We start from the raw sequence: 22,426 nt of genomic DNA, 5'->3' as shown, positions 1-22,426 counted from the left end.
AATCAAAAGTAGCCAGGAACATTAGCTTGCAAACTTATAACAGTTCGACATTATTCTTCTTGAGATGGTATTGAATAGCATTACTTTTACGAGACAACTCCTGCTCACGATAACCTATTCTTCTAGTACCAGGGGCACTGCTTTTGACAAGTGAAGCTACGTACACCTTTCGCTGGTTCCAATACATGTTCTTCCAAAAACTGTTGAACAGTGCAAGTTTCTCTTCATCAGAGAATTTGTAGCAGTGAAATTTCTTGCTTTTTTCACTGCGCTTACAGTTGCATCTATCACTTATTTTTCTTTCATTCTTAGGCACACTTTGAGAATATTTTCCTGACTGCAAGTCCTTTTTTACTCCTAAATAGCTTTCTCCAAGCCAGCGGGCTTTCTTTTCTTTTTTTGTTGTCCATTCATTTAGCTAATATGTTCTTCTTGTATCATAGGATTAAGAGTGCAATCTTCTTGAGGTTGAGGTTCTGATATAGAAGTAATCAGAAGATCACTTGGTACAGATGAAGATCCCTGTCAATGTGTTGATGTGCACTGAGTAAGCCTGGTGTTCCCCCCCCTCCATTTTGGTTTCCTCCTTCGTTCATTAGTCAAGCAGCTAGAGTCCGAGGAAGTAGGGCAGTATTCAGACGAGTCTGATGAAAAATCTGAAGATATTCCATTGTCTTTACAACCAATTTCAACTATTTCTTCATGGCTGACTAAATTTGTTGGATTCATAGGATTTCTTTCCCCGGCAAGCACCATTTCAACCATCACCTTGCCCCTAGTAGCCATTTTTTTGTGATCTGAAAACATGCACAAAGAAAGATTCAAAATCTCGTATGTTGATGCAAAGTAACATACAGGAATTTAAAATTGTTTTATATTGGCAAAATAATGTAGATATGAATGCTAAATGTTTAACTTTAGTTCTTAAAGTTAAATAAGTGCACTCTTATAACATTTAACAAAATCACTTCGAGAACACCAGTAACCGTTTGCAATAATAGAGATTAAAATTACAGTTGGGTTATGTACTTTTGTATGTGATTATCTAAAAAAAATATGGCTTCTTACCTGGTGTTAATATATAAAGTTGCTTTCTAAACCCTCAAAGTAAGGTACAGAATTATAATTGCAATCAACACACACTTTAAAACACTCATAAACATTACAAATATCAACAGAAGTCACTCATGGCAACTTATCAATGCTATCCATAACATATGAGATTTTGATGATCACAATATGCAGCCAATGACATGCGAGGTTTCTACATTGTCTTCAAAACACTTGTTTTGATCGGTTGATTACTTCCGAGGTTTTGCAGGACAATGTGAGACCAAAAATGAAACTCATTACAAACAAAATCAATTTTTTTACGAATTCAATGAACAAGGTTTTGATTGAATGCCAATGATATGTTAAAAAGCATTAGTTGAACTGTTAAAAACATTGGAAGAATCTTATAAATTCTCTGCTTATGTAGACATGATACTGATGTATGCAAGCAACTCTTATACTGATGTATGCAAGCAACATCAGTATAAGAGAAAAACCTCCAGAATGACAGGAAATAAAAAAAATGCCATTAGTGATCTTTCCTTAGGTAGCCCAGTGCTAGGAATATGGTTTTTGATTTTTGAATTAAAGTGAAACACTAAACTTCTCTCTAATAACGTAAAGAAATTAAATCAGATAATCAACTGTGTACCTTAAGAAGAAGAAAAAAATCTTAAAAATATCAATTACCTAATAAAGCTGATGTAGAGATATCTAAAAATGTTGCATAAATTACATGAAATACCAGTTTGTCATTCCAAGCCTGATAGTTTGAAACAAAGTGAGACAAGCATCAGTAAATCTGGTCAATAAATCATAATACAAAGAGTACAGTTTTGTAGGAAAACATTGCTGAACAAGAACATTGAATAAAATTTTATCCACAATTTTTTAATAATGGTGAACAGATATATATGGGACAATAATCAGCAGTAGAGGAAGAATCCTTGCAATCTTGATACTAAAAAAGGAATCTAATCTAGACTGATAGCATATTGATCTTTCAATGAATTTTTAATATATACCCCACTTTTATTTCATATATACAGGGTGTTTCAGTTAAACATTTCAGAACTTCTAAGAGAGGTAGGGTACATACTGACAACTCGAAATCATATAGCAATGTGGGGTCGGAAATGCTTTCCTGAAGCGGTGTTGTACACAGAAGCACCATAAAAAGAAAAGAGACCGTAAGTGAGAAATCGTTTTAATAATACATGAAAAGAAGCAAAAGGTACATGGATTATCAAGTAGATAGGTCTAACCGGACCTATCTACTTGATCTTTCTGCAGCAAGTATTGCCACAACTTTTGAGAGATGAACAGATTTCTGCATCGACCCAACAGACAATGTGGTTCCAACACGATGGAGCCCCTGCCCATTATAGCGGAGATGTTCGTAACTACCTGGATGTCACATTTGGTCAACAGTGGATCGGACATGGTGGTCCCGTGTGTTGGCCTGCTCGGTTCGGATGTCCATGCGTCGGAGATGTGAGGCATGCATTGTAGCCCGTGGAAGAAACTTCGAACACACTTTAATCCATGTACCTTTTGCTTCTTTTCATGTATTATTAAAACGATTTCTCACTTACGGTCTCTTTTCTTTATGGTGCTTCTGTGTACAACACCGCTTCAGGAAAGCATTTCCGACCCCACATTGCTATATGATTTCGAGTTGTCAGGATGTACCCTACCCCTCTTAGAAATTCTGAAACGTTTAACTGAAACACCCTGTATAAACCAAGAACAAAGCGGTAAACAATTAAAATCATAAAATGAATCGGGTGATTATCCCTTTGTATAAGGCCATGGTTAGACTGCATCTTGAGCTTTATAAAAGTCTGGACGCCTTACTTTAGGAAGGATGTAGATCTGCAGGTGCAGAGAAGGGCAATAAGACTGGTGAAGGTAACAAAAGTGTGCTCTTACCTAGAAAGGCTTCAGTTTTGCAAATTGCAGCATCTCGAGACTAGGAACCTGTAAGGCAATTAATTAAGGTGTTTAAGGCTTTGAATGGTGGATTGAGTAAGTTGAATGTTAATGGCATTCTTCCATTTGGAGACTACACAGATAAGAGGGCATAAATTCAAGTTGAGGAAGGATAGTTGCAGGATAGATGTGCAGAAGTTTGCCAGTTGGTGATCGTTCATTGGTCAAACAGGCTTCCATTTGTTGTAGGAGTGGATGGGTTGAATAAATTCAAGGAAGAACTAGGCAAATTCTTGTAGGGTACAGATGGATGAACTGTGTTTTTTTTTTTTTTTTTGCTGTTGCTATATAAGCTTGCTTTCTTGCATCATTTACCTCTACTGTTACTACGGACATTAAAACTAGAGCCAGAGTGATCGCCTTTAAAACACATTCATCAAACTGATAACCCAGAAAATTCTTCTACCTGTAAAAAAAAAGTAAGTCAGACAATACTTCTGGCTTAGCAATATTGAACTCTGTTCTTGTGCTAACTTCTAAATTTTAAAGCTTACATTTAAAGAGATTTCCAGAAGCAGGGGGAGATCAAACACATGGGGAGATCAAACACGTGGAGATATGGCAACCCTGGAAATAAATCTGAGCCAGTGAATCGATCAACCAGGATTCACATAAAGGTAATGTAAAACAGATATACCATTAAAAACAATTAGGAAAAAAATTAACCATCCATGGGTCGATATATTTCAGAATGAAAACTTGAAATTTGACAATTCATTTGCTGTTTGAATATAACCAAGAAGAATGTAAATGAATTATGGAATTCTGAATAACAACAGAAACATCTAGAGTGGAGCGACCAGAATCAAAGTAAACCAAAGAATTTGCGGCAGGTATGACAGAAACCAAGAGGATGAATACAAGTGAATTGCAACTACACAATAATTATGAGTTACTTTATTTCATCTTTAATATACAGTTCAAGTATGGTATAGCAAAAGATTGTAATACTAGTTTTGAAGAAAGTTTAATTGTTTAGGAACATTATCTAGTAGATTTACGTGAGCAAAATTTAAGATAGAAAGTTGGGTGATGAAATTTGTCTATGCATACAGACCAGTTGAAGGCACAAAAAATGAGAAAAAAAGAAGAGAAAGAGCAGTAGAAACTAATGACAAAGAACAAATAGAGATTTAAATAGCAGAGTAGGCAATGATAATTATGTCTACAGTGATATTTTCAGAAGATATGGAGATAGGGGTAAGCTTCACAATAATGGTAGACGTAAGACTAGTCATGCACTGTTAATTTCAAACATGGTATTTCAGCCTAAATATAGCCAAAGTTTGTGGCAGGAGCATGACAGAAAAAAAGAAAGCATAATTGACATTATAGAAAATGATCTTAAATGACTAGATGAAAATACAAGAGTATTAGAGTTTGAGATTGGAAGTGACTTGTATTGAGCAACTGAGCATATTGAGTAAGGAGCTCACTACAAGTGTCCTGTTTAAATCAAATTAAAAATGATAATTAGCACCAAAAATAAGAATAAAAAAGTGTTGGAACAGAAAAATCAAAAGTTCAGATTTACCAATAACTACTAAATGTAGAAAGCATCATATTCAAAAGTTATGAATTTAAGTAAAGGATTACAAAAATTTAAAAGAAAGTTGAGTGGAAAACTGAAATATTTTACACAAACAACTAATTTAAATCCTATTAATTTAAATCCAACTAGAGATTTTGCAGCTAATATGACTAGTCATATAGTTCAATCGCTGCATGACTAAAGTAGAGAGAAGAAAACAGACCTCAAGGTCACTAGCCTGGCTTACCATCCATATGGAAAAAGAGGAGAGAAAAACATTATGGAAAACAAAGAGAAAAATTATGGAAAAAAAGGATAATGACTAACCTTGAATTGCCCCCCCCCCAAATTATACTATAAGTTATAATGGGGTGAAAAACAAAACTGAGCAATCTGTGTTATTTCTTCACAGTGTATTAATAAATGTTTATGAGGGGTTGCTGATAAATTCTTGGCCCGATCCACTTTGGTTTTTTTTTTTTTTTTGACAATTGGGTGCCAAATTAAGACAGAATATATCTTTTTATGTTAAACAGCCTCAAAAAAAAAAAAAAAAAAAAACGTAATATCCATTTTTATTTTTTGCAGGTGGAAGAAAGGATGTCAGCCTAAAATGTCACTCTCAGCAAAACTGAAGGTAGAGCAGTTATGAAATATCTGTTTCTACAGGTGAAAACACCAACAGAAATTTATGCTAATACATTGGTTATGTTAAGCCACATCTACACTTGTAACATAACATATGAGGCTAAGGGGGGGGGGGTGATTATATGTGTATTAAATTGGAGACAAAAATTCCAACGAACTAAACCTCGTACTGTTGCGAACAGTGAATCCATATTTTCCATCAGTCATATTTTGATAGCAGTGGAATATGGACATCAGGATTATGGGTAATAACAAACTATAAGTAGCTTCCACAGCATACATTAATATTCATTGTGCAACGAAGAAAATAAGATGGTGGCAGACATATTTCTATCAAGAGGGGCAGAGTACAGTGGTAGTAATTTGCACTGAGCTGACTAAACTGGCAAAACCTGACACGTGTCGGTGCAGTGCATGTCCAAATGTGCGTAACTTCATCCTGTAACATCCTGTGATGTGACAGCAAAATACTGAACAGTAGTGAGACACAATGCAAACTGATACATGCAACATCCATGTTATGCTCTGATGTTCATGTCAAGGACACAGTGTCCCTTCCACACCAATGCGTTGAAGTTATGCAATGCAGGTACATTACAAGGTTCTGTTACAAGTGGCTTCAGGAGAACTGTGTTCACACTATTCAGTCATCAAAAGCTGGGTTGAAAATTTTAAGATGATTTTTTTTCACTGAGGATGCAGAGAGGGTAGGAAACCAATTTGTGAGAAAGTGTCTGAAATTGTTGATGACATTCACATGATACTGTCTGATAGATGAATTTCAGCTAAATGGATAGCTTGAGACTAGGCATATCCAGGGAACATGTTGAATATGTTATTCATGATATTTTGGACATGTGGGAGCATTTCAGCCAAATGGGTTCCAAAATGTCTGAATGCTGATCAAAAGTGTTCTTGTCCTGAACTGCCATTCTTCACCATTTTGAGCAAGGTGCCAATGATTTTTGATTATGACGATGCAAGAAGCATGTTTCTTGCATCTTCATAATGAAACATTGTTTCATTATGATCTAGAGACCAATGAACGATCAAAGGAGTGGGGACACAGTGATCCCCCTCCCCATCCAAAGAAGTTCCACACCTAGAAGTCTGTTGGGAAGTTCACAGCTTCTGTATTTTGGGAAAAGCATGGATTTTGTTCATTGACTACCTGCAAAATAATAACTGCTGGGTATTATTCATCATTTTTGACAAAACTGAAGGAAAAATTGAAGGCTAAATGCAGCAGAAAATGAGGAATTCAGTTCTTCAGGATAAAGCTCTGGCAAACACACTGCACATCAAACACATGCCAAACTGGCTGAATTAGGCTTTGGTTTCTTGATCATCCCCACATTCAGCAGATCTAGCACCCTCCGACTACTACCGCTTCCAAAATCTCAAAAAACCTATAAAGGGTATCAAATTTGCGTAAAATGATAATGTTATACAAGCAGATGAAGCCTGATTTGGGGAGCAGTCTTTTGATTTCTGCTTGACAGGTTAACAAATGCTTAAACATCATCGTAGAAAGTCTGTAGAGTTAAAAGACAAATATGTCAAATAAACTGTGTATATAATTGGATTATCTTGTTTCCCTCTATTATAGGCTGAGAATTTATCAGCACCATCTCCTCATATAGATGTAAATAAGTTTAATTATTAGTGCTTAATATTCAGTGAACACATGCTTCTCCAAAACTGCTCAACCACAACCACCTTTCTAAAATCCCCACTCTTCCCAATCTCTGCGAGTTCCAGATTATAAAGAGTTCACTATATTAATTTTTGGTTTTGTATTTAATTACTTACATTCAAAAAATTAAACTGCAACTGACAGGGCCACTGCATGTGGGTGTGCACTGCACAAAGGTATCTAGTCTTGTGGGGTGCCACCCAAAGTTTAATAGTTAACAAATTTTAAAGATCAAAATAAATAAAAATTTTAAATTAAAAACAAGAATGATTATTCTCAATGTTGTTTGTACTTTACTATAAACCTTACTAAAAAGTTACCAGCTCAATACATTATCACCAAAAATTTCTTATATTGTATTGTGAAAAACAATAGCAAATTGTTATTAGCAATGCACTGGTTCAACCTACCACTTAGTTTTTTGCTTTGCCGCATGTCTGAGTATTTTGCCACCCTGTAACATAAAATCTCAGCAGGAAAATTACTTTTATTGTAAATTATCATTGTGAACTGAAATGTATTTGTTGGGGGGGGGGGTCTTAGTTTGTTTATGCTGCTTGTAAATATAATCTTGAGAGTAGGTACGCTCCTGCCTAAAAATTTGGAATCACAGTGCATGACAACAGTCTTCACAGATCCCAGAATTAGGGTTGTGCAAGTGAGGCACTTGTCACAGGTGCTACCTAAAATAGGCACTGCTAGATGCGATATTGAATATATATATATATATATATATATATATATATATATATATATATATATATATATATATGTGTGTGCAATATGAATTAGGCACGTTAAAAGGTTTTGCCCCATGCTCCACAAACACTAGCCCTGAGTTTTTGTTAATTTTTTTGAAATTAGCTATGACACACTTATTAAGATTTTTTATTAAGCACTGAAAAATTTACAGGAAAAAAAAATACTGAGATAATTAATATTAACAGAATAGTAATTTTTTATCAAAATATTCTCCACAAGATTTTATCACTGCCTTACAGAGATGTGGCATTCTGGCAAATAATTTTATAATAATGTCTTGACTAACAAGTGATCTTTCTTTTGTAGTACATTATCCCAGTTTACACCTAGGCAACAGTAACCCCAAACTAAGTGTACCTTACTTACACTTTGCTTGCCATTTTTCTGATCAACCCTGAAGTCTATCTAGGTCACTCTGAAAAAGCTCTGCTTGGCAGTAATCATTAACTACTCTACCAATCTGTACATTGTGTGAAAATTTAGATATCACGCCCTCTATCCCTTCATCGATGTGATTTATGAAAATCAAAAACAACAGTGGTCCTAATACTGATTCTTGGGGAACTCCACTTCTTACATTAACCCAATCTGAGGAATAACCATTTATCACAACTCTGCCTCCTGCCCTGAAGCCATCCAGCTATCCATCTAAGGATTTTCTCTGTGATTCTAACTTGTTCCAGCTTATAAAGTAACCGCTCATGTCGTACTGAGTCAAATGCTTTGCTGAAGTTGAAATTATTCCCTAAGTCCAGCTCTTGAGGTACCCTGTCAAAATAGCTAACAAGATTAGTTAAACATGATTTTCTCTTTACAAAACCATGCTGAGTATCTTTCTATAGAATAGATAGAATTCCATTTCTATCTAAATGATCCTGAATTCCACCTTTGATCATTATCCCATGGTTTTCTCTACTACTGAAGTTAGACTGACCAGCCGGTTATTCCTCACTTCACTCTTAGAACTGCCCTTATGTATTGGAGATACATTGGCAATTTTCCAATCCAGTGGAATCACTCCCGATTCCAGTGATGCTCTCATAATTAGCCTCAATGGTTCATTGCATTTATTTGCTGCTTCCCTTAAGATTATAGGGTCATCAACCCCCAGAGCCTTACTGGCCTGTAGGCTTGAAAGTTTTTTCATTAAATAAACATGTGAAATTTAAACATCATTAGTTAAATTTTTTTTTTAACTTTACTCCCATAATTTCTCATTTACACAAAGGGTTTTTCTGTAAATATCAATGCAAAGTTGAGTTCATCTGTAACTTCAGCTGGGGTATCTAATACTATCCCATGCCTATTACGTAAGGATATGATCTGGTTTGTCCTTTTATTTTCATTTATATATATATGAAGAATTCCTTATCCCCACTATTTGCCAACGATTTCTTATAATCTTCCTTTGCCAGCCTAACCTTTTCTGTGGCACTATTACAGATAAATTTGTAGCTGTTATAGGCTTCAATACTTTTTATTGCTCTGTAACTTCTCCATGCATTCTTTTTCTGCTCAAGTAATCTGACAACTTCCTAATTCATCCAACTTGGAATCTTCCTCATGGAATATTTTTTATGGTATATAAGCATTCAAGGCTATAGCATAATTCAATTGTATTCACTCTTTGTGAGATATCTACCAAGTTAATAGAGGCCATGTAGCATCTTAAGCAGTCATAATTTCCTTTTCTGAAATTTTAACCCATTCCTTTGCCTTTAACTATTGCTCCCTCTCTCTTCATTGTCCACAATATAAAATCACTTCCTACTATTGGTTCTGTACTGTCAGCCCTATTATGTCATCTAGTTCATGGGTGATGAGGAGGTCTAGAATATTCTTTTCCATAGTACTTTCCCTGACATGTTGATAGAAATAACAATCTAGTTGATTTAAAAATTTGGCTCCCCCCCATGGAGTTTTCTTCCTATTGCTCCAATCAATTAGAGGCAAATTTAAATCACCCATAATAAGACATTGATGCTTACATGCCCATTCCATTTGCATGTAAAGGCTCTCATCATAATATTCACAATTACCTGGACTGTAGATTACTCCCACTCTCATTATACCTTTGCTTCCAACTATTTCACACCATACAGATTCTGTACCAGCATGCAAAACATTTGAATCCCAGAAAGCTTTCTTCATGCTCGTGCTGCTTTTGATCATCCTCCATCTCTGGGTGGCACCACTTTTCTGTAAGCCATTATGTCAGTGTTACTTGTCCTAACCAGCAGTTCCAATTCACTCATTTTATTTACACTTCTCACACTACTGTATAAATAATCAAGACTTAGTGTTCTTGTATAGTTAACTACCCTGGCACACCCCTTAAAGTTATGTTTGCTTCCCTGGAATTAGCTACCCGCTCATTTGAAACATTTCTGATCTCAGAACATCTGGCTAATATGTTCTGTTGCTGTAACAAAAAAAGCACTCTTGAGGTATGTGCAAGCATTATTTTGACCATTATTATCAGATAAATGCATATCTATATTACCCTTGTCCCCCCAAACTAGCAGTTTCCCAGAACCTTTAAGGTATCCTCAATAATACTGGTAAAAACCCTTGCACAACCCCTCGACGTGGGCACCTGTACGTGGTGAGGGGACCTCCCAGTGACGCTGCTGGACTTCCAGACTAGCATTACTGGGATCCAACGCCCACAGCCTAGGTTCCGGGCTTACATCAATGGAATCCGGCGTGTTTGCCGTGCACTGCGACCCGTGGAAATTCGGAAAGGGGGATCCTGGTGGTTGAGGGGCCCAGCTTCAATACACCACTTTGGCCCCTGCTTCGACAAGACGGGTGGTCCTGGAAGGCCCGGCTAGGATCAATCGGCTAGTAGGTTCGCCTGCGAGGGTCAACCGTGTCAATGCCACGCCCCTACCCTCATGGTCCGAGGGACAGGATTCAGGCTGGCGGCGGTGCGGGTATAGTGTCTGGGTAGCCCTGGCGTCCCACTCCCGAGCGCATTTATTGCATGCCGGGTAGTGGGCGTCCCTTTGGGCTCCGTGGTGGGTGGGGAGCCCGGGCACTGAACAATTTAAATAACTTCATGAATCCTGATAAACGTATTCCTTCAGGGGCCCCAACCCGGTCCCTATCTGAAAATAACGACGGAGAGGCAGATAGCATTATTGCTACAAAGAGGCAGCGAACCGAACTACCATCAGGGCCTGTCCCAAGGTTCTTAATAATGCATTCCACCAATGAAACACCGATTGGTAAAATGTCGCCCTTTTTTATACAAAAAGGGTTGGATGGGTTAGCAGGTACGCCCAAGTCGGTTAAGAGGCTCCGTTCTGGGGACCTCTTGATTGAAACAAAAAATGACGGGCAGTCTGAACATCTACTCCGAGTAACATCAATCGGAGGTATACCCATAACAGTGACACCACACAGAACACTAAATTCATCGAGAGGTGTCATTTCGGAGTGGGACCTTCTCGACGTCACCGAGGAGGAAATCTGCTCCGAATTAAAACCACAGGGAGTTACTGCCGTCAAGAGAATCACTGCGCGAAGGGATGGGAAAATTGTTAAAACCAGGAGTGTTATCCTGACTTTTAACTCTCCCAAACCTCCTGATGAGATTAAAGCTGGATACATCAACTGTCCAGTACGTCCATACATTCCAAACTCTTTACGGTGTTTTAAGTGTCAGAAGTATGGACATTCTCAAATGGCCTGCCGTGGAGTCCTTGCATGCGCCCGGTGCGGTGCAAAGGACCACGAAACAACAGCATGTTCAGCCACTAAACCCACCTGCATTAACTGTGAGGGAGAACATCCGGCCTATTCAAGGGCATGCCAGAGGTGGAAAGAAGAAAAAGAAATCCAACGGCTGAAGGCAGAGCTAAACATCTCGTACCAGGAGGCAAGAAAAGCAGTGAAACCTCTTAACATCAACAAACCTACCTACGCCCAGAAGGTAGCAGGGAAATGTTCGATTGGAACTCAGACGGACATGTCCGTCCCTCCAAAAGAATCATTTACTCCCATTGCACGTTATCTTTTAAGCTCCCAAAAACCTGCACAGAAGGACCAATCAGCTGCCACTCCTATATCGATACCTCCTAATGCTCCACAAGTAACGAAAGCAAAAGAAAAGAATAAGAAAGGGGAAGTAACACCTAGTACCCAGAAAAACATGGATGTCGAGCAGAAGGAGGTACATGATGAGTCAGTTTTGGAACTCTTCGCTGAGGAAGAAATGGACACAGGACAGCGTCCATACTTCCCCAGGAAAGATAAATCCAAGACTGACAAAATTAAGCCCTCAGCACCTCGGAAGCCGCCTGATGGACCCACCAAGTCCAAATAATGGCTAAATTCCTACAGTGGAATTGTCGTGGATTCCGGCAAAATACTGACGACATCAAGGCACTCCTGCAAAAGCACAAGCCAGTTTGCTTTTGTATACAGGAGACTTATTTAAAGGCAAATGATGACCCCACCATGCTTAACATTACCATCATTCGTAAGGATAGAATTGTGGATGGGTCTGCCCACGGAGGAGTCGCAATCCTCGTCGGCAACCAGATCCCATTTCAGGCTTTGCAGCTTACAACTAGCATTGAAGCTGTAGCAATTCGCCTTACAGTGGGGTTCTTATTAACTGTCTGCTCTGTTTATTTGCCACCTGGGATTGACATCCCCAAGAAAGACCTTGATGATCTTATCATGCAATTGTTCCTCTTGTTTAATTCTTGGGGATTTCAATGGACATAACACTCTGTGGGGTAGTGCTGACATCAATGGAAGGGGACGAGTCATAGAGCATATGCTCACTGACAATGATCTCTCCCTCCTAAATGTGGGAACAAACACCTTCTTCCACATGCCTACCCGTACATTCTCTGCCATTGATCTTTCTATCTGCTCCCCTTCTCTCCTTCCTTCACTTACTTGGGAGGTAGAAGAAAATCCATATGGAAGCGATCACTTCCCCGTGATAACAACCCTAACTAATGGTAGACCCTGTCTGCCTTTTAGTTTACCGCGGTGGAAGATCGATCAGGCTGACTGGAATGCCTTTCAATATCTGGCAAACTTTGACATCACTACAGTCAGTCAGGAGCCAATCAATGAAGCAGTCATGTATGTCACAGAAACGATTGTCCAAGCAGCTGCAATTGCAATCCCAAAATCATCCAGCCGGTTCCCACTATTTCCCAAACCTTAGTGGAATTCAGAATGCACGGCAGCAAAAAAAGCACAAAACAAAGCGTGGGGGATATTCCGCCGATATCCCACCACTGAAAATTTAATATCATTCAAACGTGCACGTGCAAAAGCACGTTATGTACGACGTCAGAGCCAAAAGAAATCTTGGATTCGTTTTACATCTTCCATAACTCAGGGTGCTAGCTCAAAAGTAGTCTGGGATAAGATCCGGAAAATGAAGGGAAAATATCCACCATGCCCTTCAGTGATCCTCGAGCACAACGGATGTCCAATTGCAGATCGAACTGCAGTTGCAAATTGTCTAGGGGAAACATTTGCAAAAATCTCTGCGATAACATCTTTTCCCGCAGAGTTTTTGGCCCTGAAAAAGAAAATTGAGAAAAACCCACCGAACTTCTCTTCAAAAGGGCTTGAATCGTATAACAAGCCCTTTTTACAGGAAGAGTTAAATACAGCACTCTGTCTCACGCATGCAAGTGCTGTGGGGCCCGATGACATCCACTATGAAATGCTAAAACACCTCTCACCACAATCTAAGGATCACCTTTTAATTTTGTTTAACAGAATTTTTATTTACAAACAATTTCCGGATTCCTGGCAAAGGGCTATCGTCCTTGCTTTCCCAAAACCAGGAAAAGATCCTAGCAATCCAAGTAACTATCGGCCTATTGCTCTGACAAGCTGTTTGTGCAAAATCCTGGAAAGAATGGTTAATGCACGACTGGTATGGTATTTAGAAACAAACGGTCTGCTTTCCAGGACACAGTGCGGCTTCCGAAGAAATAGATCCACTCTGGATCATTTAATCCGATTGGAAACGTCCATTCGTGATGCTTTTATTAAATCCGAGCATTTGGTAGCAGTTTTCTTTGATATTGAAAAAGCGTACGACACAGCCTGGCGATTTGGAATTTTAAAAGACCTCTATCACTTTGGTCTTAGAGGTAACCTTCCTGTTTTTATTAAAAACTTTCTTTCGAATCACCAGTTTCAAGTCCGTTTAGGATCCACCCTCTCTCGAGTTTTCTCTCAGGAAGAGGGAGTCCCACAAGGATCCGTTCTAAGTGTTACGCTTTTCGCAATCAAAATAAACTATCACAGAACAACTTCCACCCACTGTAAACAATGCCCTCTATGTAGACGACTTTGCTATATTTTGCAATTCATGCAATATGAGGGTCATTGAAAGGCAACTGCAGAAAACCATTGATCGTCTCACAGCTTGGTCTTTGGCTAATGGGTTCAGATTTTCATCACAGAAGACCGTTTGTGTACACTTCTGTCGCAAACGTAATCTTCATCCTGACCCAGAATTAAGGCTTGGGCAAAATAACATCCCAGTTGTAGCAGAATTCAAATTCCTTGGACTTATTTTCGACAAAAAGCTGACATTTTTACAATACATTCGTCAGCTGAGGACAAGATGTGTCAAAGGGCTTAACATCCTTCGTGCCCTTTCATCAACTTCATGGGGCGCAGATCGTTCTACCCTTCTTCGCCTTTACCGAGCACTTGTCCGTTCCAAACTCGACTATGGGTCTCAGGTTTATGGTTCTGCTAGAGATAGTGCACTTCGGTGGTTAGATCCAATCCACCATCAAGCCATCCGGACAGCCACTGGAGCATTTCGCACATCTCCTGTCCAAAGCCTCTATGTTGAAGCAAATGAACCATCTCTGTCTCTTCGACATAAGCAGTTCTCCCTACAGTACGCCTTCAAATTAAAATCCCTGCAAGATCATCCCACATGGCCATCCGTTTTTGAGCCGCGCTGGGAAAATCTCTACAACATCCGTCGGACTGCCAACAAACCTTTTGGTATTCGCATTCAAGGGCTGATGAATGAGCTCAACTTGTCGGTAGACAACGTTGCCCAGTCACCAAGGCAATTCTTTCCACCCTGGCATGCTTATTTTCCAACTTGCGACTTCTCCCTTAAGATCTGGGAGAAGGCTACGACACCGCCATCTGTCTACCAGCAACTCTTTGCATCACATAGACAGCAGTATTCTGACTTTCTGCCAATCTATACAGATGGCTCAAAGTTAGAATGTCATGTGGGATCTGCTGTTGTGCTCCCTCACAAAACATTATCCTATAAGATCCCACAAGAAACTAGCATCTATACTGCTGAGTTGCATGCAATACAATCAGCCCTAGATCACATTAAAAATCGCGACTACCAGAGGTATATGAATTATTGTGATTCATCAAGCGCGTTACAGGCTCTGGTATCGGTGAGTTTTAACCCTCATCCGATCCTGTCCAGGATCCGGCAGATTCTATTTTCTCTCATAGAATTGCAATATGATATTCGCTTTTGCTGGATCCCAAGCCACATTGGGATCCGGGGAAATGAATCGGCTGATGCCGCTGCTAAATCAGCCATTTCCCTGGATAATCATTGTCTGTCAGTCCCCTATACAGACTACAGGCAAATAATACGTTCTAAATTACTCTCCCAATGGCAAGATTCTTGGCACGGACAGGCCACAAATAAATTACATCGTATTAAGCCTGTAATTGCGCAATGGCAGTCCAGTCTATGCAGGGACCGAAGAGAGGAAGTTGTTCTTGCTCGGCTCCGCATAGGTCATAGTCATCTGACGCATTCCTACTTGCTGAGGGCGGATGACCCACCTATGTGCGAGATATGTAACGTAATTTTAACCGTCAATCACAATTTTGTAGAATGTCCTGTTTTTATTGAAGCACGACGCTTGTGTTTTACTGATTTTAATAATTTGACTGAGCCATTTACACTCAGTCAGATAATATGTGACAGAGACAATTTGTCTGACGTTTTTAACTTTTTACAATTTATTAATGTTTATACAAAGATCTAAGTTTTATGCTTTTACTTTTATACCTTTTTAAACATAATAATTAATTGTTTGACGTGGTAGCCTTTGCTACCAAAATGTTTAATAAGATTTTAAATTTGTCCTGGCGCATTATGGCCTTAGCTGCCAATGCGCCATTAAAAACCAAACCAAACCAAACCCTTGCACAACCTTCGTTTAAACAAGCTGATAGAAATCCCCCTCTCCCAAGACTTGCAGAGCCCTTGAAGTCTTGAGTTAATCCACAAGACTTTCAGCATATAATCTCTCCTATTGTGCCTGGGCAGAAATGCAGACACATATACATTACCCCCAGGGGTTCACATCTGGTGAGTATGAGTTTGGCAAACCCACGGTTCTGAGCTGGATATTATCATTCTTCTTTCTTGATGATTCCTTTCTACTTCTCTCTCTCAGGGTAATTTGGGAATTTTTTTTTTTTTTGGATGGTGCAGCATAAGCCTGAGGCTTCCTTGCACCATGTGGCTAATAATAATAATAAACAATAATAATTAGCATTAGTTGAGGCATATGATGCAAGCTTATACATCATCAGACAAAAAAAAAAAAAAAAAAAACCTTCCCATTTCACCCATCCGGTCACTCCAAATGTTTGTCTTTTTCAGCCTTAAATTTATTTAGGCTATCAATTTCCACAACAACAACCTTCTGGTTAAAGGCAAACTTCTGCACATCTGTTCTACAACCGTCTTTCCTCAATTTGAATCTGTGTCCCCTCAGGTTCTTAATCTGAGCAAGCGGAATTATCCCATCAGCATTGAGCCTGCTCAAACCATTCCAGGCCTTATACAACTCGATCAGATTACCTTGCAGGTGCCTAGTCTCCAGATGCTGCAACTTCAGAACTTGAGCCTTTCTTTGTAAGCACACCCCATTTGTTCCTCTCACCAATCTTTTTGCTCTTCTCTGTACTTGTTCTAGCAACTCTACATCCTTCCTAAAATGAGGCATCCAGACATGTATACAGTACTCAATGTGTGGCCTGACCATTGCCTTATACAAAGGGATAATTACCTCCTTGTCTCTGCTAGTAAAATTCCTATATATCATTGACAAAACTCCATGACCTATCGTGGCAGCCCGTCTGCACTGCTCAGAGAACTTCATATCTGACTGCACAGTTACCCCCAGTTAAAATTTTGTTAAAATTTTATTAAAAATTCTAATAAGTGTAACCTTTATTCCTCCCTAAATATTCTAGTGCCAGGTCTATTTCATTCTCCACCTCCCTGAGTGTAGTATTACACAGTTGGTACTCTTGGGTTACTGCTACCCATATGCAGCAATTTGCAAGTTCTCTTATTCTTTTACAAATATAGAAATCAATGTAGAACATAGAGCATCACAGCTCTGGTTTATATTATCAAATTGTTTATTGTAATATTTGTTAATTTTATTAAAAATTCTAATAAGTGTAACCTTTATTCCTCCCTAAATATTCTAGTGCCAGGCAATAATGGACTTCAAGTTTGGAGTCAGCTCATTAAAATCCATGAGATGTATCCTAGTTTGGGAGTTAAAAAAAAACAAAAAACTTGCAATTTGTTATCATTATTATTAGCCATAAGGTGCAAGGAAGCCTGAGGCTTATGCTGCACCAGCCAAAAAAAAAAAAAAAAAATCAGTTACCCTGAGAGATGTGTTGTATGTACATAATACATATTAAATTCTTTTATACATAATCAGTGAAAAGCAGTCCATGAATTATTCCAAATCAGAACCCAGCCTTATTTTCTATTGGAAAATGAGGTTTTACCATACTTGATTTCCAAGAATGCATTACTCGTGTAAATTGAAATACCATACCTGTATTATGTGTGAAGTGAAATTAAACGGTAATTTTTTATTTATTATTAATTGGTAAATTTGTATAATTAATTGTTGATTAATGGAAGAAATTAATTAATCCCTTCTGTTAATGACAAAACATTGAATTTCTTTTTTCTGAAAGGATTAATTTAAGAAAAAAAATTGAACATCCCTGAAACATAATGCAGTGTATTTCACTGTATAACTTGTTTACCGTCAAATATCATTAATAAAGGAATTACTTTTTCTCATTACTTGATTAGCCTGCAGGATTATTCTTTATTTAATTTAATATTTATCTTTAGGTTGCACCATTAAAAAGTGGTAGAGCAGGAATGTGTGTAGTAGTTATCAAGAATATGCAGGCTAATAACTGACATTCAAGTTAGCTGTGGTTTCCAAAAATGAGGCAAAGAAAGAAAAGAAATCCTTAAGAGCTTGGCTGGGGTTTTACTGTTAATGTTCCCACAGTTAACCATCAGTTGGAATCTACATAAATAGCTGTTTACACTTTCAGTTTTCATCAATACTACAAGTATTGGTACACCTTTTGGTGCTTTGTTATTATATTAATGATTAATTTAATACTTTATAACTGGCCACACATACTGTTATTTTGTCTGTTTTTAATATTGGAAAAATTGCATTTAAGCTTTTTTTTTTTTTTTTTTGCGTGTGACTAAAGTGATTTATTGTTATATAATGTGATATTGTTTTCTGTTAGCACAAGATGTTACTGTGATAAATTACATATTATTTTTAGTAGATAATTATTATATAAATAACCTTTCATTTATATTTTTATTCATGTTTATTATGATGCTATGTGGATCTACTGTAACTCTTCTTTAAAAATAGTTAGCATTAGCATTAGCATTAGTAGAGGCATATGATGCAAGAAAGCAAGCTTATTCAGCATCAGCCAAAAAAAAAAAAAAAAAAACACACACCACTCCCATTTCACCCCTCCGTTCGTTCGAAATACCTGTCCAGTTGAGCTTTAAATTTGTTTAGGCTATCAACTTCAACAACAAGTGATGGAAGTCGGTTCCACCAACCAACCACCCGCTGGCCAAAGGCAAATTTCCGCACATCTATCCGACATCCGTCCTTCCTCAATTTGAATTTATGCCCTCTGAGGTGATTATTCTCAGCAAGATGAAGAATCCCATTGGCATTGAGCATGCTCAACCCATTCAAAGCCTTATACACCTCTATCAGATCACCTCGCCGGTGCCTAGTCTCCAGACTCTGTAATTTGCAAAACTTAAGCCTTTCTTCGTAAGAGTAACCCTTTGTTCCATTCACTAATCTTGTTGCCCTTCTCTGTACCCGTTCCAGCAGCTCTACATCCTTCTTGAAATGAGGCCTCCAGACCTGTATACAGTACTCAAGATGTGGCCTAACCATTGCCTTATACAAGGGAATAATCACCTCCTTATCCCTGCTAGAAAAATTCCTGTATATCATTGACAAGACACCATGAGCTACTCTTGCAGCTCGTCTGCACTGCTCAGAGAACTTCATATCTGCCTGCACAATTACCCCCAGGTCCTTTTCATTCTCCACCACTGTCAGTATAGTACCGCAGAGTTGATACGTTGCTCTGGGGTTACTGTTTCCCATATGTAGTACTTTACATTTGTCAATGTTAAACTTCATTTGCCACCTCTCAGCCCATCTGTTCAACCTTTCCAGATCCTGTTGCAGCAGCATAGCGTCAGTAGTGTCCTTAACAACCCTGCCAACCTTTGTATCATCTGCAAACTTGGACATTAAACTTGATATCCCATCATCAATATCATTCATAAACACCGAAAACAACAACGGACCCAACACTGAACCCTGAGGGACTCCACTAATAACATTAGTCCACGTTGAGCAGTGTCCATTGATTACCACTCTCTGTCTTCTGCCACTCAACCATCCCCTTATCCATAGCAGCAATTTGCCTCCAATGCCACACTGCTCCAATTTGTGCAGCAGTCTTCCATGTGCAACAGTATCAAAAGCCTTTCTAAGATCCAAATATATAATATCAAAGTTATTCCCTGCATCCAGTTCTTTTGTGACTACATCATAGTATCCAATCAAATTGGTCAGGCAAGACCTGCCCTTAACAAAACCATGCTGCGTCTGAGCTATAACTGAATTCTTGTCTAGATGATCCTGCAGTGCTTCTTTAACCAGTGCCTCCATTAATTTACCCGGAACAGAAGTTAAACTAACAGGTCTATAATTACTTGTGTCAGCCTTTGATCCTCCTTTGTGAATTGGGGTTACATTTGCACATCTCCAGTCTATGGGTACCTCCCCTGAGTCCAAAGAAGCTCTCATAATTATGGCTAGGGGTTTGCTTACTTCCTTTGCTGCCTCCTTTAATATAACTGGATAGATCCCATCCACCCCAGGTGCCTTTTTTATGTTTATCCTCAACAATCTCTCCTCCACTTTCCTCTCAGTTATTACAAAATCATCCAGCTCCCTGCCAATGTTTACTTTACCTAGATCATTCTCCTTCCTGAATAACTCCTCATGCGTGAATGTAGATGCAAAATACTCGTTTAGATTGTTAGCCACCTGAGCAGGATCCTCAACTGTTGAACCATCAATATCCAGTGGACCAATCTGATTCATCCCTTTCCTTCTTGAGTTTAAATATGTAAAGAACTCTTTTCTGTTTTTCTTTGCATCCTTTGCCAAGGATTTTTCGTAGTCTGCCTTTGCCTGCCTAATCTCCTTTGTGACTTGGTTACAGACCAACTTATATCTATCATAGGCTTCCATGTCACCCATTAATTTGTATGTATCCCATGCATCTTTCTTCTCTGCCACATGTCTCATTAGTTCATCTGACAACCATTTAGGCCTAAACCTTGAACAATATTTCTTAGTTGGTATGTAAAGCCTGGTAGCCTCCAAGATTAGTTCCTTGAATGCTTCCCATTTTGAGTTTGCTGTTGGTAACATCGTCAGTTGGTCCCACTGTATAGAATTTAAATACTGTCTCAGACCATCATAGTTGCCTTTACGAAAACAAAAACCCTTCCCTCTACCTCTGATGGTAGTTACCTCCTTGAGTAAATCCCACTTCAACACACTGTGATCACTGCCACCTAGTGGTTCATTTATCTGCAGATTCTTAATGCATGAAGAATCACTACTGATAATCAGATCAAGAGTATTACTCCCTCTTGTTGCCTCACGAACATGCTGATGTAGAAAACAATCATCCAATAAATCCACAAAAGCCTTGCTAGTGTGCGAGTGACCAACCCACAAATTCCAGTCAATATCTGGGAAATTAAAATCCCCCATTATAAGACTCTCTGATTTACTGGCCCACTCTATTTCCCTGTACAATATCTTATTATACTCATCAGAGTCATTAGGCCTATAGCACACTCCTACTCTCAATTTTGATTTCCCTATGCTTATATCACACCAAACTGACTCGACACTGCCCTGTCCATCGATGTCGACTGGCTTCACTTCCTTGGACTTTATGTGTTTCTTAACTAATAGCATAACCCCTCCTCCCCTCCTGTCCTGTCTATCCTTTCTATACACATTGTATTCCCCAAATTCCAGTTCCGCATTACTTATATCTGTGTGACACCACGTCTCTGATATCCCAACAATATCTGCCTTTGATGTTTTGAGCAATACCTCAAATTCATCAAATTTATTTACCAAACTCCTAGCATTAGTGTACACGCAGGTATACATGCACCTGTTGCTATTCTTAGCTACCCTAACACAACCCATGTGTTTACTTGTACCGCAATGACTCCCAGCAGTCTCTGAAATATCCTGCATCTTGTTTTTCAGGCTTCTGCTCATTTCAATAGAAGCAGTGCAAGAATCACTTCCACCTCTGCCAGTGGCTACTGTTAATCTATTAGTCCTTGTATCCCCCCCAACTAGCAGTTTTCCGACCCACCTAACACTGCCTCGACAGCATCAGCAAAAATTCTTGCACCCTTTCTATTTAAGTGTATCCCATCCCTGTAGAAGCAATCTCTCCTGTTAACAAGTACAGTCCAGGCTGAAAAAAATTCTACCCCTTGAGCCTTGCACAATCCCTCCAGGGCCGAATTGATCGACATGGCTCTCATCATATACTCCCTCCTATCGTGTCTGGGCAGAATTGCAGACACTTTCAAATTCAACCCTAATTCACGGCTTTTTTTCAACAGTGACCTGTACTTGCTAAGTAATTCCGCTGGTCTCCTACTCTTAATATCATTAGTGCCAACGTGTACAACTATATCACCTTTTGTGCCCTTAAAAGATGATATCCGCTCTACAACGTCATCAACCTTTGCCCCTGGCAGACATACCCTGGTCCTATTCCACCTATCCTTTTTACAAAGCATGTTCCCCGTTTCCCTGACAATAGAGTCACCAACAACTACTAGTTCCTGTGGGACCAGCGCATTCTCCCTAGGGGGCTGCCTCTGTGTTGCCTGATGACCAAGTGCAAGCTCTGGCGTTGATGTGGGCAGCTGAGAGCTTGATGGGCCCCTCAATTTATTTCCTTCGAGGGCATCCACCCTGTCCTTCAAGCTCTCATAAAGGCCCATAACAACGCTGAGTTGTCGCCTGATTTCCTTGCACTCCTTACATCGTGCACACACAAAGACACCCCCCTTCTTGGCAGTATCATGTCCCGTACCCGACTGCTCCGCAAACATCAAGCAAACAGTGCATTTTAAAAGACTGTGATTCAGAGGGCAACTGCCCCCCTCAGTTCTCCCCTGAACCACAGCACTCCCATTAGCTTGAGCCTTTTGCTTTGCTGCTCTGGTCAGAGTCATGATTCCGATTTAATTCAATAAAATTTCAAAACAAAAATTAAATCCTTAAGTTATATCC

At 39.0% G+C, this 22,426-nt stretch overlaps 1 protein-coding gene across 1 annotated transcript in view; it reads left to right on the top strand.

Moving 5' to 3' along the window:
* LOC150085545 (kelch-like protein 5) overlaps positions 1–18,142 on the top strand; it is a 380,377-nt gene extending 362,235 nt beyond the window's left edge. The window contains exon 12 of the mRNA XM_090373332.1: positions 17,854–18,142. Within this exon, the coding sequence (XP_090229458.1) occupies positions 17,854–17,925 (72 nt within the window). The 3' untranslated portion in view covers positions 17,926–18,142. The remainder of the gene's footprint in view (positions 1–17,853) is intronic.
* The last annotated feature ends 4,284 nt before the right edge of the window (positions 18,143–22,426 follow it).

Source organism: Mastigoproctus giganteus, chromosome 5, assembly GCF_048544385.1.
Source record: "Mastigoproctus giganteus isolate SK-2022 chromosome 5, ASM4854438v1, whole genome shotgun sequence".
Lineage (NCBI taxonomy): Eukaryota > Metazoa > Arthropoda > Arachnida > Uropygi > Thelyphonidae > Mastigoproctus > Mastigoproctus giganteus.
This window is presented reverse-complemented; position numbering and strand designations above follow the sequence as displayed.